This window comes from Oncorhynchus kisutch, linkage group LG3 (genome assembly GCF_002021735.2).
Source record: "Oncorhynchus kisutch isolate 150728-3 linkage group LG3, Okis_V2, whole genome shotgun sequence".
Taxonomy (NCBI): Eukaryota; Metazoa; Chordata; class Actinopteri; order Salmoniformes; family Salmonidae; genus Oncorhynchus; species Oncorhynchus kisutch.
Window position 1 is genome coordinate 67025615 of NC_034176.2, and position 17286 is coordinate 67042900.

Sequence of the window (17286 nt, forward strand, 5' to 3'; positions counted from 1 at the left end):
ATTATTTGCCTGTCTTAAAAATCTCCCCAGTACTCTCGCAGTCACGTATCCATAAGGCTCTGCATTCTGCAAACAAATCACACATAGAGCGCAACCACTTGACAGAGCCTTGCCAATGAGCTCTCATTTCCCCTCTAATGGGGTTTTGCTCTTGAAAGGATTAGAAGGAGACACACAGGAGCAAATTCATTGAACTGCACAGTAGTCTATATGCTCACTCTCACTGCATTATTACACATATCTACACATCTCTAGGGAAAGGGATCATAAGCAAGGGCCATAGCTTGTGAGATGTAGTTATCCTTTTGAATGACATCAAAGAACCTTCTCTGATTAAAATTTAGCGCTTTGGTCTAGGCCCTGGTTCAGACATACATTTTCAGTATTCCTCAAAACTCATTACCAGTTACGAAGAGTATTCTTTTTTTTTTATGGCAGATGTACATCTTCATCAGCGATTTAGCCTCAGGGTTAAAACTGGCATTTCTTCTTCCCCAGCACCTACTCTGCCACCGTCAGGTGTGAAAGTGACTCTGATAGAGAACGACACAGCGCTGGTGTCATGGAAACTTCCAGATGAGCCCAACTTGGCGGTGACACGTTATACCATCTTCTATGCTTCCAGGAAGGCCTGGGTAGCTGGAGAGTGGAAGGTGCTGCAGAGGGAAGGTGAGCCAAAGAGAGCCAAAGAGAGCGAGAGAGAGGCTGCAGGCTAAACTGGGCTGCAAAGACAGAGCCCTGCCCCAGCTCCACACCATACAGGCCATTGGAAATCAACAAATGTCATCCTCTGATCCATTTCTGTATTTGTCACTAGTCCTTGTGATCTCAGGTTGTTCTTAGATAACCCCCTCCTGTTGTCTTACCAATCAAAGGATGGATTCTATACTTGGAGCTTTGATTTAGCACTGGGGGGGTATGATCTGTCTTTTTGGCTTTAGGTCCAATATTCTCATTCTCCTCTTTTAAGTGAGTGAAGGAAGGACTTCAATCACTCAAGATTGTAATCATTCAAATCAAATCAAATGTATTTATATAGCCCTTCGTACATCAGCTGATATCTCAAAGTGCTGTACAGAAACCCAGCCTAAAATCCCAAACGGCAAGCAATGCAGGACTAGAAGCACGGTGGCTAGGAAAAACTCCCTAGAAAGGCCAAAACCTAGGAAGAAACCTAGAGAGGAACCAGGCTATGTGGGGTGGCCAGTCCTCTTCTGGCTGTGCCGGAGAGAAATATGTGGCCTGACATTCAACCTGAAACACACTGGTCAAGAGTGCTGTAGTTACTATGTACTACTACCATATAGTTAATGTGTCCATAGCAGCACACACATATGTTTTGTGTACTGCCTGACGTGTGGCAGTAAGTATTACTGGAGTGTCCAGCTCCTCGGTAAAAACACAGATTCTGGGTAGCATAGGCGTAATTGAGAGCAGATGACTCCAGGAAATGTGAGGCATCTGATCTTTCCTTTCTAAGCCACAGGTGAGGGGGTCAAAAGTGAGGCTGTTCACAAAGCCATCCTGCCTTGCCCCAGCCCCCCACCACTGGATATCAACCCTGTCGCCCCAACTGTTACTGCAGGGGAGCTGGGTGGTATTGGGTGGGGGGGGGGGGAGCTGGGGCAAGGCTGATCCCTGACCCTCTGTCCTTTGCCTGACAATCTGGTCACAAATATCCCCTCATATGCCTCAGGTTTTTTTCCACTGAGTTGTAAACCCCTGTTCTTCATGGGTCAGTTGAAAATGGGAGAGAGGAGCAAACAAAATCAGGCCTGACATATTTCCTCCAGTTCATTTATTTAGAGATGAATTTGAACAGCTATATTTATTACCACGTGGTGAATGACAACACTGCAGCGTGTTGAAACAATATTCACATTTCCATGTCCTTTTATTGCTGAGGCTCAAATGGGTTGACATAGGTCAGTAATCACATATTTCTCGGTGATAGGGAGCATTACCATGGCTCTACTGGAGAACCTACAGCCGGGGAACATCTACCTGGTCAAGGTGTCTGCGTCCAACGATATGGGAGACGGGCCGTTTTCACACACCGTGGAACTGGCCGTGCAGAGCGATGGCTCCACCTCCGGTCACAACCCAAGGCGCTCCCATGGCTCAGCTACAGGTTAGTGACTAATGTGGTGCATACTTGGTCTTTCTTTCATTGACTTTCATGACAGGATTCCTCTTGTTGTCGTCACTTGACCTACTAGATGTAATTCAAATTCAATAGCTTGGCCTGCAGCCTTGGTCTCCTGCTAAATTATTTACACTGTAATACATCTCTGTGAATGTCAGGGGAGGTGATTGCCAGCTGTATTGATTTTGATACACAGTGTGGAGATGTAGTACCCACACTGACTCTAGATAGGAGTGTATATCTCCTGTGGCTGTCTCATCACTTGTGACAACTGTCTTGCAGTGTTCTCTAGTGGTTTCTACCACCTGGACCAGAAGTCAATGACAGGGATCATCGTGGGGGTTTGCATTGCACTGATCTGCATCATCATCTGTGCCTTCATCCTTGTCTGCAGAGGCAAAAACAGGTAACCATTTTAACAGATTTAGTGTGCTGTTGTAACTTGATATGAGATTACTTTTCTGACTGCCCCATTGGTTTGGATAGAACCTCTGCTGTTATTTCTATATTAATATTGTAGGATTGTTTGACAGGAAATCGTCAGCTACTAAAGCCATCAGGCAGGAGGCTGGTCAGGTCCCCTCTGCTTCGGTCCACCTGGGCTCTGAGGACCAGGCTGAGAATGCTGATGTTATGGTGCCAATGATGAGAGCAGACCACTTCATTGATGCCAAGGTAAGGGGATATGGCTCTGTTACACCCTTCCTTTCCTCTAACATTTCCTCTTGCATTATGTCTCCAAAGTACATGGAAAATAACCAATGTAGACAGATTCAGAGCATTGCAAATTTTATTTGATTTCCAGGGGGGAACAAATCTGATCATCAATAGCCTCGGACCAGTTTATCCAATCACTGAGAAGAGAAATAAGTGGTTTTCCTTCAGTAATCAGAAAAAAATGAATGCTAAGAAAAGCCAGGTAAGAAAGATAAAACAAAAGTGTACAAGTAAAATAACATGACTTAAATATAACATAATCGGAGGTGAGACCAGCTAGATATTCCTCCCTTTATCCATTTTAATTCCCTTCTTTGTTCTCCCTTTCTTACTTACTCAGATCCAGAGGAAGAGCCATGGAATCTGCTCGTACCAGCCAGGAGCAACAGTGCTGTGCTACAAGGATGAGTCTCTGTCGTCACCCAATCAGCCCACCTCCCTGCAGGTCCTGTTTGGTCCACCTTTTGACACAGAGGGCTCCTCCAACAGCGAGGGCAGCCACGAGACAGGCGACTCAGGCCGTTACTCTCACGACGAGACAGAGATGACCAACCTGTCCTCTGGTCCCAGCAGCCGCCCTGCGTCTCTGAGAGAGGAGAGCGGGGGGTCATTCTGCAGTCCTGCCCAGGAGAGTGAGGGGGAGCTGGAGGAGCAGTCTCACCTCGACCTGGAGATTGGAGACTCCATGGAGAAACCGTGCAACCATCACCACTATCAGGCCCCAGACAATTCCCAGCCTGCACTTTCTCTCTAGCAGTCTGTGTGACCTCTCATCAATCTCTCAACCCTAAACTCACTCCACTGTTTTAAAAGACAATGAGCAGAAATCCAAAAATCCAGGTCTTTGGAAGAACTGGGCTCTGGTTTGGGTTCTGGTGATTTCTATCAAAGAATCTTCTTCTAGTGAATGTGTACTCATTTTATTTTTATTCAATGTTTGTGTGTATGTGTTTGAAAGAAAAATCTCACCCACCATGAATGTTTCAAGAGATCGTCAAAAATGTGAAATGTGACTTACATTTTTGACATTATTTAAGAGTTTATCACTGGAGCAAAGTGTAGAGTGAGCCCTTCTTTTGCTGATTATCTACCTCAGTTTACCTCTCGGTAAACTCCAACTATATATTTAATAATAACGACTTATACCTGAACTATGTAAGGGGTCTCTTCCTTTATGGAACAACTGATACTTCCTGATGGCAATAATTAGTTTTTGCTAGGTAAAATTCGTCCCGTATTCATTTTCCTCCTTGTTTATAATGAAGTACGGGATTGTAAGGGTACTGCAGATCTCAATTAAAGCGATGTTATTTTCTTCTTTATCACAGGTTATTTAGACTATTTCTCAGGTTACTTTACCATAAGCTTTGAGTGTTTGGCTATGGTAGATTAAGGGCCAGTACAATTTACGACATAAGTTGCTGAAATTCAATAATAAGCCAGTATGACACAATGTACTTTTCAGGTTATCCATAGTAATAATGGTTAAGACATTTTTTCTTTGTCAATGTGCAGTTGCCCTTGCAATTCCTGTTTTATACTACCTCTTTTTAAGCATTATTTTGTTGTGTTACTATTTTCCTAAACTCAGGGAACAAGGTTTAGTACATTTGAAAAGCCATGTGTAATGTTCCATGGTTGACTGACAGGGTATCTTCTTAGTCCTGAACTGGTCATTGTAGATGGTAGTTGCCATAGATCTGTATTGAATGTATCTCTAGAACATTGTCAGTTACGGTTCAGAGCCTTGTGATGCCCCACTCACAGGTGGAAAAACTTCAGTTTGAATTCAGTTGGAATAATGTGTCTGTGGTATGGCAGGCTATCTTTTTGGTTATTTTGGGAAAGAACATACCAAAAATGCTTGTGTCGATGTGTTTCAATACAGCAGACCTTAAAAGCTTTATAAATGGCCTTAAATGGGGAAAGAGACCCTCAGATGTCGGAGACAAGCAGAAAGGATCATATACCAAAGTCCGATCCATCTGAGGTCCAACTCTTTGACACATGGGGATGGGAGAAGTGTGAAGAATGATTGTTGAAAACCAAAAGCGTTAAAATCAGTGCGATGGAAGTGAATGGAATGAACACCAAAAAAACATTTTCTCTAAAGATATCTATATTTTTGTTGACGTTTATGTACTACTGAGTACAGATTTTTAGTTACTTTTGTTCTTTAAGTAGTTTATACTTTACCATAGAGTAGAAAAATAAGTTTAGCACTTGTCAGATTAGTTTGATTTGTTGATCACAGCCAATGTGCAGCGGTGACTGATGCTATCATACAAAGTCATTGTTTGCTCCCTCTGATTGTTTTTGATCTCTCAGCGGGTCCCTGGGAAAATTACAATGAGGTTTTTCTCATGTATTAGACCAAAAATCTAACGCAGATCAGTTGAGATGCTGCTTCTAAGACAAAGCTTTGCACATGTGTGCCCCTGTTCTGTGACAAACTGAGTTGAGATGCGGGTTCTCTCAGAAAGTGCCCCCAGGATTTTGGGCCCTTGATAATGGTTAAAATGACAATAATCAATGTCATGCACACTAACCAAATCACCCTATTATTGGTTTTCTTTAGAGCTTTACTGTTGCAACTAGATGTGTACATTGTAGGGGGAAATTATATTCCGGAGCTATATACAGAATATTATATTGATTCTCATCCTACATTGCAACAGTATTTTCAATCAACGGATTTCTAACTAATAGGATGACAGTTTGCATGAAGTGTGACACAATCAGTTTTACTTTCTTTTGAATGGCAAACAATATATACCAAAGAATTCAGTTCACTGTTGCGCATTGGCAAGAGATCCATTTAGACATATATCTCTGCATGATATTTTCTCATTTTATTTGGTTCCAAAAGCTTTATCCCCATTTAGGGTTTGATTACTACTTAATAAATGGGTGTCTTATTAGACCACAAACCAAGATGAAAGTGGTAAACAGTTAGTGCTTTTAAACATGCATTGTTATTTGTCATTGAAGCAAAACAAACACATTTTTCTACATTCTTTTTTACTTTTTCTCACTGGAGGAGAAATATATATTATTGTTTTTTCAATGGGATTTCATATACCCCAGTTTTGAGAAAGTACCAACTGAATTTTTTCCTAGATGCCTAAAATGTATTAATCTTTGATACGAATGTGAATACTTCTTTAAACTGTTGTAGATGATCATTAGTCTGAAAAGCTGTGTTAAAATGTCAAGTTCATATTGTATATGGAATATTTGAGTTGTTTTTGCTTTTTATTTACATGTGTAATCCTCTGCATTGTTATAATGCCCGGTGACTGCAATCCAGCTCTCTGATAACAACTAAAAGCTGGAATAGACAAGTTATTATTGAGCAGTTGCAGTAACAGTATTGTTTTTGTCTTTTCAATTGTGATAAAGAGTAACCATAGGGTTCTCATTCTTATATATGTTTTCAGAATGTTTGAGAGGGTTCTGCATTCTCGTATTGGTTGTGGAATGTCCAATAAGTGATATACCGTCTTCTACCTCAGGTTCCTCTTCCAGCTTTTGATAGAGATGTGATGGATGCTATAGTCAGAGGGAGCCAAGAGATGAAAGAACGAGTGATGCAGATCCAGTCCTGTGTCTCTTAAATTTCAAGAGTTGTGCTCTCTTTTTTTTCCTGAACATGTGAATATAAAGGGATGAAGTGGAGGACTTGGTGTGAATCATAATTATCTGGTGCTCTGAGTCCCCTTTTCTTCTGCAGTCACGTTTTTCTGTAAAGGCTGTGCTGCTGGCTTTAGCTACAGTGGTGGAGTGCTGTGGGTCATTTACAGTTAAACTCAGGGGAACCCACAGCTGCTCCACAGTTGTAGCGAGAGTAGCTTTGGGACACAACATTGGGAGTCTATGTAACCAATACACACTCTCGTTGTTGTGTTTTGTCATTATTTTGTGTTAATGTTTGCTCTTTGATCACAACACCAACAGCTTTTCTTCAAGGTATTCAAGCAAGCCTTGGTCCTTACAACTTTCTTCATGACAAAAATGTTATAGCCTACTTGTCCAATTAAACTTAAAAATAATTTAAACAATAAATAATTCTGAGAATGACTGATTGAGTTTCAATAAAAATAAACAATGTGAACTTTCTTGCACGTATTGGTATGTCTGTCCTCACCAATATTAGAGTATTATTACAAAACTATTAGAGACTGTATTAGAGTAGCTAGTATATTTAGTACACACACACACACGGGTGTACACACACACACACATCAGCACTGACTATAGGTTAATTTGATATTGTTGTAGGTGTATGCAATAGCTAAGTTAGCTATGCAAAGTGCCAGATAGGTAACCATTTACAGTAACTGCTGTTAATTTTTCCTCAGTCAATAAACACCATCAGTCGACAAAAGATATAGATAATCTGACCTTTCTGCAGCAGGTAGCTCTGCCAAGGCAGCTTTATCTTGTAGCAGGTTTAGGGACTAACTTACTTACACTAACTACTACTAGCTAGTATGACTATAGCATAGCCAGTAACCAGGTACGGCTAGCTAGCCAACAAGATAGTGAGAGCTAGCTAGCCTACTAGCCAACTTTGTTTAGTTGTTGTTGAGTTTTTTCTATTGGCATGCAAACTTTATAATAAGTGCTGCATCTTAGCTAACATTAGTAATTTTATCTTCTGGTCACACTCACACAATCAAATCCTCTCTTTGTGCTACCGACCTAGACTGTAAACACCCCCCTAAACAATGAATATTTTATGAAGGGGTGTGTACATCTGGGTATGAACAAAACAAGAAACGAAAATCCCAAAATGTAATGATATTTTGTTGTTATTTGTTTTCCATTATTCCATGTCCAACTTTGACACAATAAATGAGAAAATACATTGGCTTTCTGTTTTTCCACTCGGAAATCAAAATAACGAAATGTACACGGACCCTGGAGTGCACTTGTAAAGTCATGTCCTTTGGTCCATGTTGTGACAATGGTTGTCTTCCTCACCGAACTTTGGGTCCAAAGACTGAAAGCTTCCTCTCGTAGTCAGTTAATGGCACCTCTGGCATTATCTTCAGTTATTACAGTCCATCCAATCATTGGTCTTCCCTTATCTGAAAAAGCAGCAGTTAATTACTGTTAATGGATGAGAAACGTCAATACATAGATTGTTTAACCCCATGTGTATGGCAGTAGTGCCTCTGGAGAGATCTGTAACCTACAAAAAAATGGTGTGGTGTCAACAGATGGCTGTGAATAAGAAACAAAAACATCTATAGTGTAGCCTATACAACAACTTCATTATTTTAGTTTAGTAAAATATTTAAGCTTTTTGTAAATCCTGTAGCATATTCCTACAGTAAAAACAACTTTTGAAGTGTGTAGAGTAGTAGTTAGGCCTATTAGGCTGCAACTCCTTATCATGACTAAGCAGATATCACTTCAGAAAATGAATAGTGAAAAACTCAACCAAAGAGAGTGGTAAGTATGTAGTAAACCTCAAATAAACCGTTCTTAGACAGATATTGCCTCTAAATATCCAGACTGGATTTATTAGCTTCCGCCCCAGTCGCATCATTACAGTACACCCACACTTCTGACGGAGCGACAGTGTAGACACATTCAACATGCCAATGTGGAGGGGGTTCTGTGCTGTCACACAAAGGTTCCGTTTGTCAAAATCTAATATTAACCGTGCTTTACAAGTGCCAAACATGTGCCACGTGGAGAAATATGTGACAATGATACAATGTTAACAATAATTCCCTGCGTGACACAGGATATCATGAAGTTGAATTTGTCTGCTCCTCCCAAACTTTGCAAACGATTGCAGCTTTCCTCGTCACACAGATAGTTGTGATTGCTGCTGGGGGAAGAGAGCGGTTGGGTACTGTTACCTTCTCAGCAAAATTATGCACGTTTAAGTCATGTAAGAAGCTCTGTAATGTCAAAAGAACAGGATAAAGATACCTTCTCGCTCAAAAGAAACCGAGGTAATGCGCGTTTTTGATATTTTTCCTTTCCTGCGCGTGGTATGTTGCTGTCTGTGGGGGCACGATACGCTGCACACAAGTCTCGACCATAAATACGACGTTGAAGGAGCTTATCGGCCTACCTCAAGGCCTTTGAAGTATTGAATGAAACTCAAAATAAATAGACAGCGCTGGAATTTTCAATTGAAAAAAAATATCGTAAACTATTCAAATCTAATTGACCTTGCTGACGTGAAAAGTTCGTCAAAACTTTCACTGTCGGAATGTGTTCGCAAATTTGGAGCTGCCACGAACTTCTTTTTTTTGTAATATTTTTTTTTTATGTAGCCAGCTGACTTTCTCTTATTGCCGTGAACGATATAGGAAGTGCATTTAAGTGACATCTCAGTTGTCAAAATCTGACGAGTCTTTTAATTTAGTTATCCGACTGTCTGAGACTTTGAGTTTTACCTCTGTGGGACAAATTATGTTGCATAAACTGTAGGCCCTATTTATTTATAACAAGATATAGGCTACAGAAATTGAAATCATTGATGTGATCATTAATCACATGCGCCAGTAGACGACTGTAGGCTATCATACAAGAGCTAGCCTACTGTTTTGCGAAAAACATTTTTTTAATAACAATTACACAAACTAGCCCACCAATGGAGATGTGGGTGGTTTTAATAGCATTGCACAACTGTTACATGTTTGACATATTTACAGAGCTGTGTGTATAGGCTAATAGATACCAGGCCAGTATGACCCCCCCAGACCCAGTAGATAATATATACCAGGCCAGTATGACCCCACTCCCCCATACCCAGTAGATAATAGATACCAGGCCAGTATGACCCAGTAGATAATAAATACCGGACCAGTATGACGCCCCAGACCCAGTAGATAATACATACCAGGCCAGTATGACCCCACTCCCCCATACCCAGTAGATAATAGATACCAGGCCAGTATGACCCAGTAGATAATAGATACCAGGCCAGTATGACCCCACTCCCCCAGACCCAGTAGATAATAGATACCAGGCCAGTATGACCCCCCACCCCAGAAGATCATAGATACCAGGCCAGTATGACCTCCCATACTCAGTAGATAATAGATACCAGGCCAGTATGACCCCACTCCCCCAGACCCAGTAGATAATAGATACCAGGCCAGTATGACCCCACTCCCCCAGACCCAGTAGATAATAGATACCAGGCCAGTATGATCCCACTCCCCCAGACTCAGTAGATAATAGATACCAGGCCAGTATGACCCCCCTGACCCAGTAGATAATAGATACCAGGTGAGTATGACTCCCATTCATATTCAGTAGATAATAGATACCAGGCCAGTATGACCCCCTAAGACCCAGTAGATAATAGATACCAAGCCAGTATGACCCCCCCAGATCCAGTAGATAATTGTAGTGGCATAACAATCCAACACGTCTTTGTGATTGAGCCTTTAATGTACCTTTGCATCCTTGAGGAGCCTTTAGGAGGATGTTGGTTATCGACCGTGTATGAAGACTGGGAGGCTGTCAGGAACTCCAGGCAGGTGTTGAGTCTATAGACCAGGCTTAGGCCACAAATGGCATCCTATTGCCTATTTAGTGCACTTCTTTAAAAGGGTTAGGTCCAGAGTTCCACTGTATTGATCTATTGTGGTAATATACCCTGGAGAGGAGAGGAGGGGAGGCTACAGCTGAGTACTGGTAATTTGATTCTGTTTACCAAGTATACTGACTATACCATACTTAGGTTACATGAATTTACAGCTGAGTACTGGTCATTTGATTCTGTTTACCAAGTATACTGACTATACCATACTTAGGTTACATGAATTTACAGCTTGCCCCATATCATATGGGCAACTTGGATAACGTGATAGGGGCAGCAAGCTGCCAAACATTTTAGATTCTTCTCAATGGAGAAGATTGGACCATTGAAATTGGGTTAAACTACAAGAAAACAGTGTGCAGACAGCCTTTCTTATAATTTAGTCCTGACACTGCTTGCACATGGACTTCACAAAGGTGTAGGCAATAAGCAATTCATGAGAAAATTAAATAAATTCTGTGTTGTTCAACATATTGGCATGCCACAAGTAAGTTTTCTATACAATGTCTGTCAGAGTGAAAAGTGTGCCTTGTAGTTTAAGGGGAAACCTGCATTTTATGTGGCTGTATAACATTTTGTGTGGTTTTCTTTCTCAGGTAGAGATGGTGGGCTTGATGATCTAGGAGGGCCGGGTGTTCTGCTGGATAGCTCAGACAAGAAAAAGTGCAAGTTGAACGCACAGGTAAAATACCAGCACAATAGTCTAACTCTGAGATTCCCTTTCTTTGTTATAGGTTGAAAATCTTGTGGTTTCCGATATTAACCAACCTCATTCAGTCAAACAATGTTATATCAAGACAAAACAAATATGCTGGTCACTTATTCATCAAACTTTTGAGAAGTTCTCTGAATGGCTGTTTGATAGTCAAGTGTTTGACGCTGCTTGTATAATTCTGTATCAACTACCTTTATCATTGCCTTTTCATGTGTGTCCCCAGGCTCATTTCTTCGCTCCCCTATCTGAGTATGCTCCACCACCAAACCGAAGTGCTGACCACCTAGTGGCTACCAATCCTTTTGATGACAACTACAACACACCATCTTTCAAGCCTCTGTCCTCTGGGAACCCATATTTTGGCCACCCTGGCTGCAGTGGCTATGGCCTGCCCAGGATGGACCACCTCATGCCCAATAGGATGCCCTCTTCTTACAGGGGTCCCTACCAGATACGAAACCAGCTCCACCCTTTTGCCCAGACTCAAATGGGCATGGGGTTCAATCGACCCCCTGACTTTAACTATGGTTACCATGAAAATCCCAATTATGGTAACCATCCACCATTAAGCAACAACAGTAACATGCCACTTCCACCCAATCAGCCTTTAAGACCAGGGCCCCATGACAACTTGAATCAGGTGCATCTGCATAATGTGACCCAAAGCACTTCTCCTGACATGGGCCTGAGCTTTAGATCAGCAGTCAATCCAATTGGGAATCCACCTCCCCAACCCGGCATGGACCCTAGTCCTGGTTTTACTCGGCAACAGCAAAACAACAGCTTTACCCAGTCCAATACACCGACACCTAAACAGGACATGAGTGAGGTGGTGTCAAGCAAAAGTACATCCCAGAACACATCTCCACAGAAACAAAGCCATGGCTCAGAGGAGATCATGGGTCAGAAAAACTCTGTCGACCTGAAATCAAAGAATAGAGGCACCCTGGTCTGTCAGGGTGCAGGTCAGCCTAACACCACAGAGAAAATCAACGGCATCATCCACCCCAATAATGATTCCCTGAAGAAGTCCCCACAGTCAGGCAGGCACATGGAGGCAGCCCCCCTGGAGCGGAGTAGAAGCAATGGAGGTGGTGGTGTGGCCATCAATAAGACATTGATGCATCCCAACAGGCCTAGCCACTCCTCCACAGAGCCTGTGTTTCCATGTGGAGTATGCCTGAATGAAGTGAATGATGACCAGGAAGCTATCCTGTGTGAGGCCTCATGTCAAAAATGGTTCCACAGGGTTTGTACTGGAATGACTGAGACAGCTTATAACCTGTTGACAGCAGAGGTGTCGGCAGTGTGGGGCTGTGACATCTGCATGGAGGAGAAAGGGGCACGGCTCCATAGAACAAAGGAGGTAACAGGGCAGCCAGCAGGGCAGCAGCCAACAGTTAACAGCGAGTGATATGGTCATGAATATGGGCCGTCAGTAACATTATTCTATCTTACACTGGTAATTTTCTTTGGTATGCTACCTTTGTAGGTGATTTTTCCTTACGTTTTTACAAAGGGTTACATTTTTACCATTTTGTTGTTTTATTTGACATTTGGTATAATTTGGATAGCAGTTTCTGTCCCGTGCTTAGACCGATGCAAAAGCTAGACTGAAGTTCTGTTTAATGTCATATGTATTCCCTATTATTGGGCAGGTACCATTGGCCACGTTGACCACAATAATGCCATTCTCTTAACGAGGTCCTTACTGTTCCTCTCAACTTTCCTGGCCTATAGTTTATTTAAGCTATTACAACATCAGTATGAGTAAGCTATCCAGAAAGGTTAACTGATTGACGGATGCAAACGTATTCAACGTTTTAATCCGATATGTTTTGCAACTGCTGTTATAGTTTGACAGATTTTGAGCAGTATGATTGTTTCCCAAAAACTTGGTAGTCACAGCTGGAGTGGTGTTCCAAAGCCATACACCTGTACTGTATGCTATACAACCAGATTTAGATCTGATAAAATTTTTAGAAATGATTCGATACATGTGGGTCGTTCCACAAATTTGATGCCTTTTGAGATGTATAAAAAAAATGTTTGACAGTAACAGGGTTGAAGATGTCATCTTAAAATCAGCCATAAATTCCCTCGTGACAGGGGAAATTGATGTTGTGTGTGCAACTGTGAGGGGCAATTGAATGCAAGCTTTAAAAAAACGTATAAATGTTAAAACATTTTTAGCCTGTCTAATCTATCTATGGGTAAACAGGGTTGACGTGTTGTGCTCGACCCACTCGGTTTCCCACCACAAAACACCAGACAATGGCCAAAAAGAGTAGAACCAGCTCACCTGCTTTTACACAAGGATTTGGCTATTAGATGTTCAATATATTTTTTTTTAAGGAATCGTTTCACAATATTAAAACAAAAGTTCAGTTCACGTAACAGGGTTGACCTTAAAATGAAGGTCAGGGTTTTTTTTTACCTTAAAAATAATCACCAATCACATTAAATAAATAATCTTCAGAAATTACTTTGTCAAAGCAACAAAATAACTAGGGGTTTACAACTTGGATAAATCTTAAGGTTTAGTGGGTTAATATCTCCCTGGAAGTCAGAGAGTGCATGGAGGAACATGTCTAAATTGTGGCACTTTAGCAAGTCTTTATTCATATTAAAAATCTGATTTGTTGAATTCTCCATGTGGTTTATATTAAAGGGCACTTTGAATATAACAGGCTTTTAAAATTCAATATTGGTGCACAATTTCTAATTAAAATATCAAAAGGATGCAAAAGGCACTAATTTTGTGGAACAATCCATGTGTGTTTTTCAAACTGTTGATATTGAATGTATTTAGAGCCTTAATGAATTTAGTTTGTAAAACATTATGCAGAATCAAATCAAATGTATTTATATAGCCCTTTGTACATCAGCTGATATCTCAAAGTGCTGTACAGAAACCCAGCCTAAAACCCCAAACAGCAAGCAATGCAGGTGTAGAAGCATGGTGGCTAGGAAAAACTCCCTAGAAAGGCCAAAACCCAGGAAGAAACATAGAGAGGAACCAGGCTATGAGGGGTGGCCAGTCCTCTTCTGGCTATGCCGGGTGGAGATTATAACAGAACATGGCCAAGATGTTCAAATGTTCATAAATGACCAGCATGGTCAAATAATAATAATCACAGTAGTTGTCGAGGGTGCAGCAAGTCAGCACCTCAGGTGCTGAACAGTTGAAACTGGAGCAGCAGCACGGATTAAGCTCATTTAAATTAACCTATTATATAAAAGACATGTTATACTCTAAAAATATGTTTTTAGCATGTGTGCACTTTGCTTTGCTCTAATTGTATTATTTTTGCGCCAACATGATGCATTTAAATCAACATTTCTTTATATTTTGTTTTCATTTTAGGAAAGGTCAAATAATATTATAATTAGTAATAAGAGACATGCTTACTGCATAAAGGGAAAATAACCTTGGTTCAAAATAAAACTTATTTGTCAAATTATAGTTTCAAGCATGGCTTCCATTTTTGCTACTAGGGAAGGCAGTTTTAGAAGTAGTTTAAAGTAAACTAAATATATTTTCAAATGGTTTGCTTTTCTCATGTAGATTTGTCTTACTGTTTGGAGAACTTTTCATTAAGTTCGATATTGCAATATTTTGGTGATTCAACTATTTTCTAAATTTCCCGCCTACTTTCTATGGGAGGACATTGCTCAAGTTAGGCTTCGGCCCATCAGACATAAATATTGGTAGTTGATATTGATCAGAAATTTGTTTTCATATTGTCAGTCATTTAAAAAAAAAATCTAAATCTTCTATAAAACAAATCAAAACTACTGATCATAACTACTCAACAACTTTTTAAACTACCCAATGTGGCATTGTGAATGTATACAGTACTGTGCTCAATTTTGTATAATGTAATTGTATCAATTTTTGCTTCCTTTTTGAACTGGTATGAACGAGCAGTTAATATTTACTGTTGATTCAGTTCTAACATCAGGATCAACAGCCATACAAGTGTTTTGATACACCATCACTTCCAGATATTTTACTTAATATATCAAGTGAAAAAACTGCATTTGTATGTTGTTGACTGTTAATTTATTAGCCATTTGTGATGTAGCTGAATATTGTGTGATCAAAATATTGATAATGTTTATAGGAATAATATATTATTTTCCCATTCCTAATGAATTGATAATGGTTTTGAATCCAGTTTTATTCGATTTAACACAAAAATGGTCATGTACCAACATTTTATTTTCATTTCAGAAGTACATTCCTTACAGAATAACTACTCCACATACATATCTCGTTGTTTGCAAAGTGCAGTTAGCTTGATTTTCAAGTTCATTTTTAAATACTAGATGATTGACAGCAGATGCCTTATTTTCTTGACAGTTTAAAATGTTGTTTATTAGTAAATGTAATGTATGAATAACCTGTATGCTCACTGTACATGCACATGAACTGTTTGTACTTTTCCTACATCGATTGGCCACCAAAAAGGATATCATTTTCAGATGAGCACCTTATTATATTACCTTTAGAATATTGAATGTACCGGTACATGATATCAAATGTTAATTTCACTCATAATTACAACAATGTTATTGTGGTTTTATGAAAATTATGCAGAGGTATATAAAAAAAAAGGCAAACGACTCAATTGTGAGGTCTGGTAGTAGATTAGATATGAGCCTCTGTAGCATGAACAATATGGTTTAATTTCTTCAATGACCCAAAGCTTAATTTGTTTTGTATTCTGTTCCTTATAATGAATGTATGCAGTAATAGTACAGATTCCAAACTTTTTTCTAAATTGACAAACATTTTATTGTATAACTTATTTTAATAAAAACAACTTTGAAATAGTGTCTTTGCTTTTGTGTTGAAAATGTTGGGCTATCAGATTTACACCTTCAAAACAGACCTTAAAAAATAGCCCCTTAGAGCACTAGGAACACGACATTAGAACATTTAGAACTATCAGATATTCTTTGCTTCAACCCTTCAAGTCCAGCTGGGCTCTAGGATCTGAATGTAGGCTGGCCTGGCAGTGGCCCTTTAACTGGCGCTAAACTTTGAGACAGGAAGTACACCAATCGTTCGTGGAAACAACTTTATTTCTTCCTTGGCAACCACCAATAATGTTGTAGCTACTACCGCCACACAACAATTTAGCAAATCAAAGTTAACTATACAATTGGTTTGAAATGCCTTTGACTGTCAAAGATTACACATGGACACAGACAGAAACGATTGTTTACATAAATGTACCATTAAAAGGAGTAAGTTAAAGGTTGGGAAAGTAGACATATTTTCCACAGACGAATATCTGAAGGGAAACGTTTTGGGGAAACACCCTAAAGCTAGCTAGCTAACTTTAGCTAGCTACCTATCTAAATGTTGTCAACAGTAGTAAATGGTAAATTGCTTTGGTTTGTCTCCTTAATTTTAGGTACATTTCCCCCCATTTTTATTTGGTTTGCCTCCTTAATTTAGGTACATTTCACCCGTTTTTATTTGAAGCCTTCCTGTTTGAGCCGATAGATGATGACAAAAGCACAGCAAAAATTGGAAATGGAGTTGCAGTTTTCACATTGCAGAAAAAGGAGACTGTGGGAGAACCTTGTGATTACTAACAGTAAGTCATTAGCTAACAGAAATATAGATATTAGTCTAATTAGCTATGTAAGCGATAATCGACGAGGGGCTATGTATTTGAAAAGAATAAATGACATAGAAGACGCTTTAGCGGAGTGGAATAAACCTTCCATGGAGTTGCAATATTTTCCAGAGAACGCATTGAGAGCCCCGAGTTGATATCGCTTTTATATAATGGCTATACTTTTGCTGGAAATGTGTACAACATCCACTGAAGTAGCTAGCAAGTTTACTAGATAGGCTAGCTACAGTAGTTGCCTTGGTAATGTGAGGATTCTGTGTTATGCACTATAGCCCGTTACCATATATGTGATTGAATATTATCTGCTGTTGGCTTGTGTGGATGTATGTGTTATGCAACATAGCTGACTTGAGACATTGTTAACAGTTTCAGGGCCATGGCCCTTTCTCATGATGGAAAAATACAGAATAACATGAAGACAGGAACTGTGCATGAGTTGTGGGGGCACATTCAGAATGTAGTGTTGCGAGAACAAACA

General features: G+C 40.0%; 2 protein-coding genes and 1 long non-coding RNA gene across 3 annotated transcripts in view; 2 read left to right on the forward strand and 1 right to left on the reverse strand.

Moving 5' to 3' along the window:
• LOC109874646 (protogenin A) overlaps positions 1-7841 on the forward strand; it is a 44517-nt gene extending 36676 nt beyond the window's left edge. Inside the window, exons 14-19 of the mRNA XM_031811600.1 lie at positions 499-669; positions 1955-2131; positions 2429-2552; positions 2680-2821; positions 2952-3065; positions 3204-7841. Of these exons, the coding sequence (XP_031667460.1) occupies positions 499-669; positions 1955-2131; positions 2429-2552; positions 2680-2821; positions 2952-3065; positions 3204-3617 (1142 nt within the window). The 3' untranslated portion in view covers positions 3618-7841. The remainder of the gene's footprint in view (positions 1-498; positions 670-1954; positions 2132-2428; positions 2553-2679; positions 2822-2951; positions 3066-3203) is intronic.
• LOC116359006 (uncharacterized) lies at positions 7660-9615 on the reverse strand. The gene is made up of 2 exons (XR_004206584.1): positions 8813-9615; positions 7660-7956 (listed from the first exon to the last, which is right to left on the reverse strand). It is a non-coding gene; the product is annotated as an uncharacterized LOC116359006 (long non-coding RNA).
• LOC109888016 (pygopus homolog 1-like) lies at positions 8679-15994 on the forward strand. Its single transcript, XM_020479256.2, has 3 exons — positions 8679-8835; positions 11036-11121; positions 11378-15994. The coding sequence occupies exons 1-3, from the start codon at positions 8787-8789 to the stop codon at positions 12566-12568; spliced, it is 1326 nt and encodes a 441-aa protein (XP_020334845.1). The 5' UTR covers positions 8679-8786; the 3' UTR covers positions 12569-15994.
• The last annotated feature ends 1292 nt before the right edge of the window (positions 15995-17286 follow it).

What these genes read in the sequence shown, in the direction of transcription:
- LOC109888016 (XM_020479256.2), top strand. Translation starts at nt 8,787, where the DNA reads ATGTCAAAAGAACAGGATAAAGATACCTTCTCGCTCAAAAGAAACCGA. An exon ending in CTCGCTCAAAAGAAACCGAG is followed by an intron (nt 8,836 to 11,035) that starts GTAATGCGCGTT and finishes TTTCTTTCTCAG; the next exon opens with GTAGAGATGGTGGGCTTGAT. An exon ending in AGTGCAAGTTGAACGCACAG is followed by an intron (nt 11,122 to 11,377) that starts GTAAAATACCAG and finishes GTGTGTCCCCAG; the next exon opens with GCTCATTTCTTCGCTCCCCT.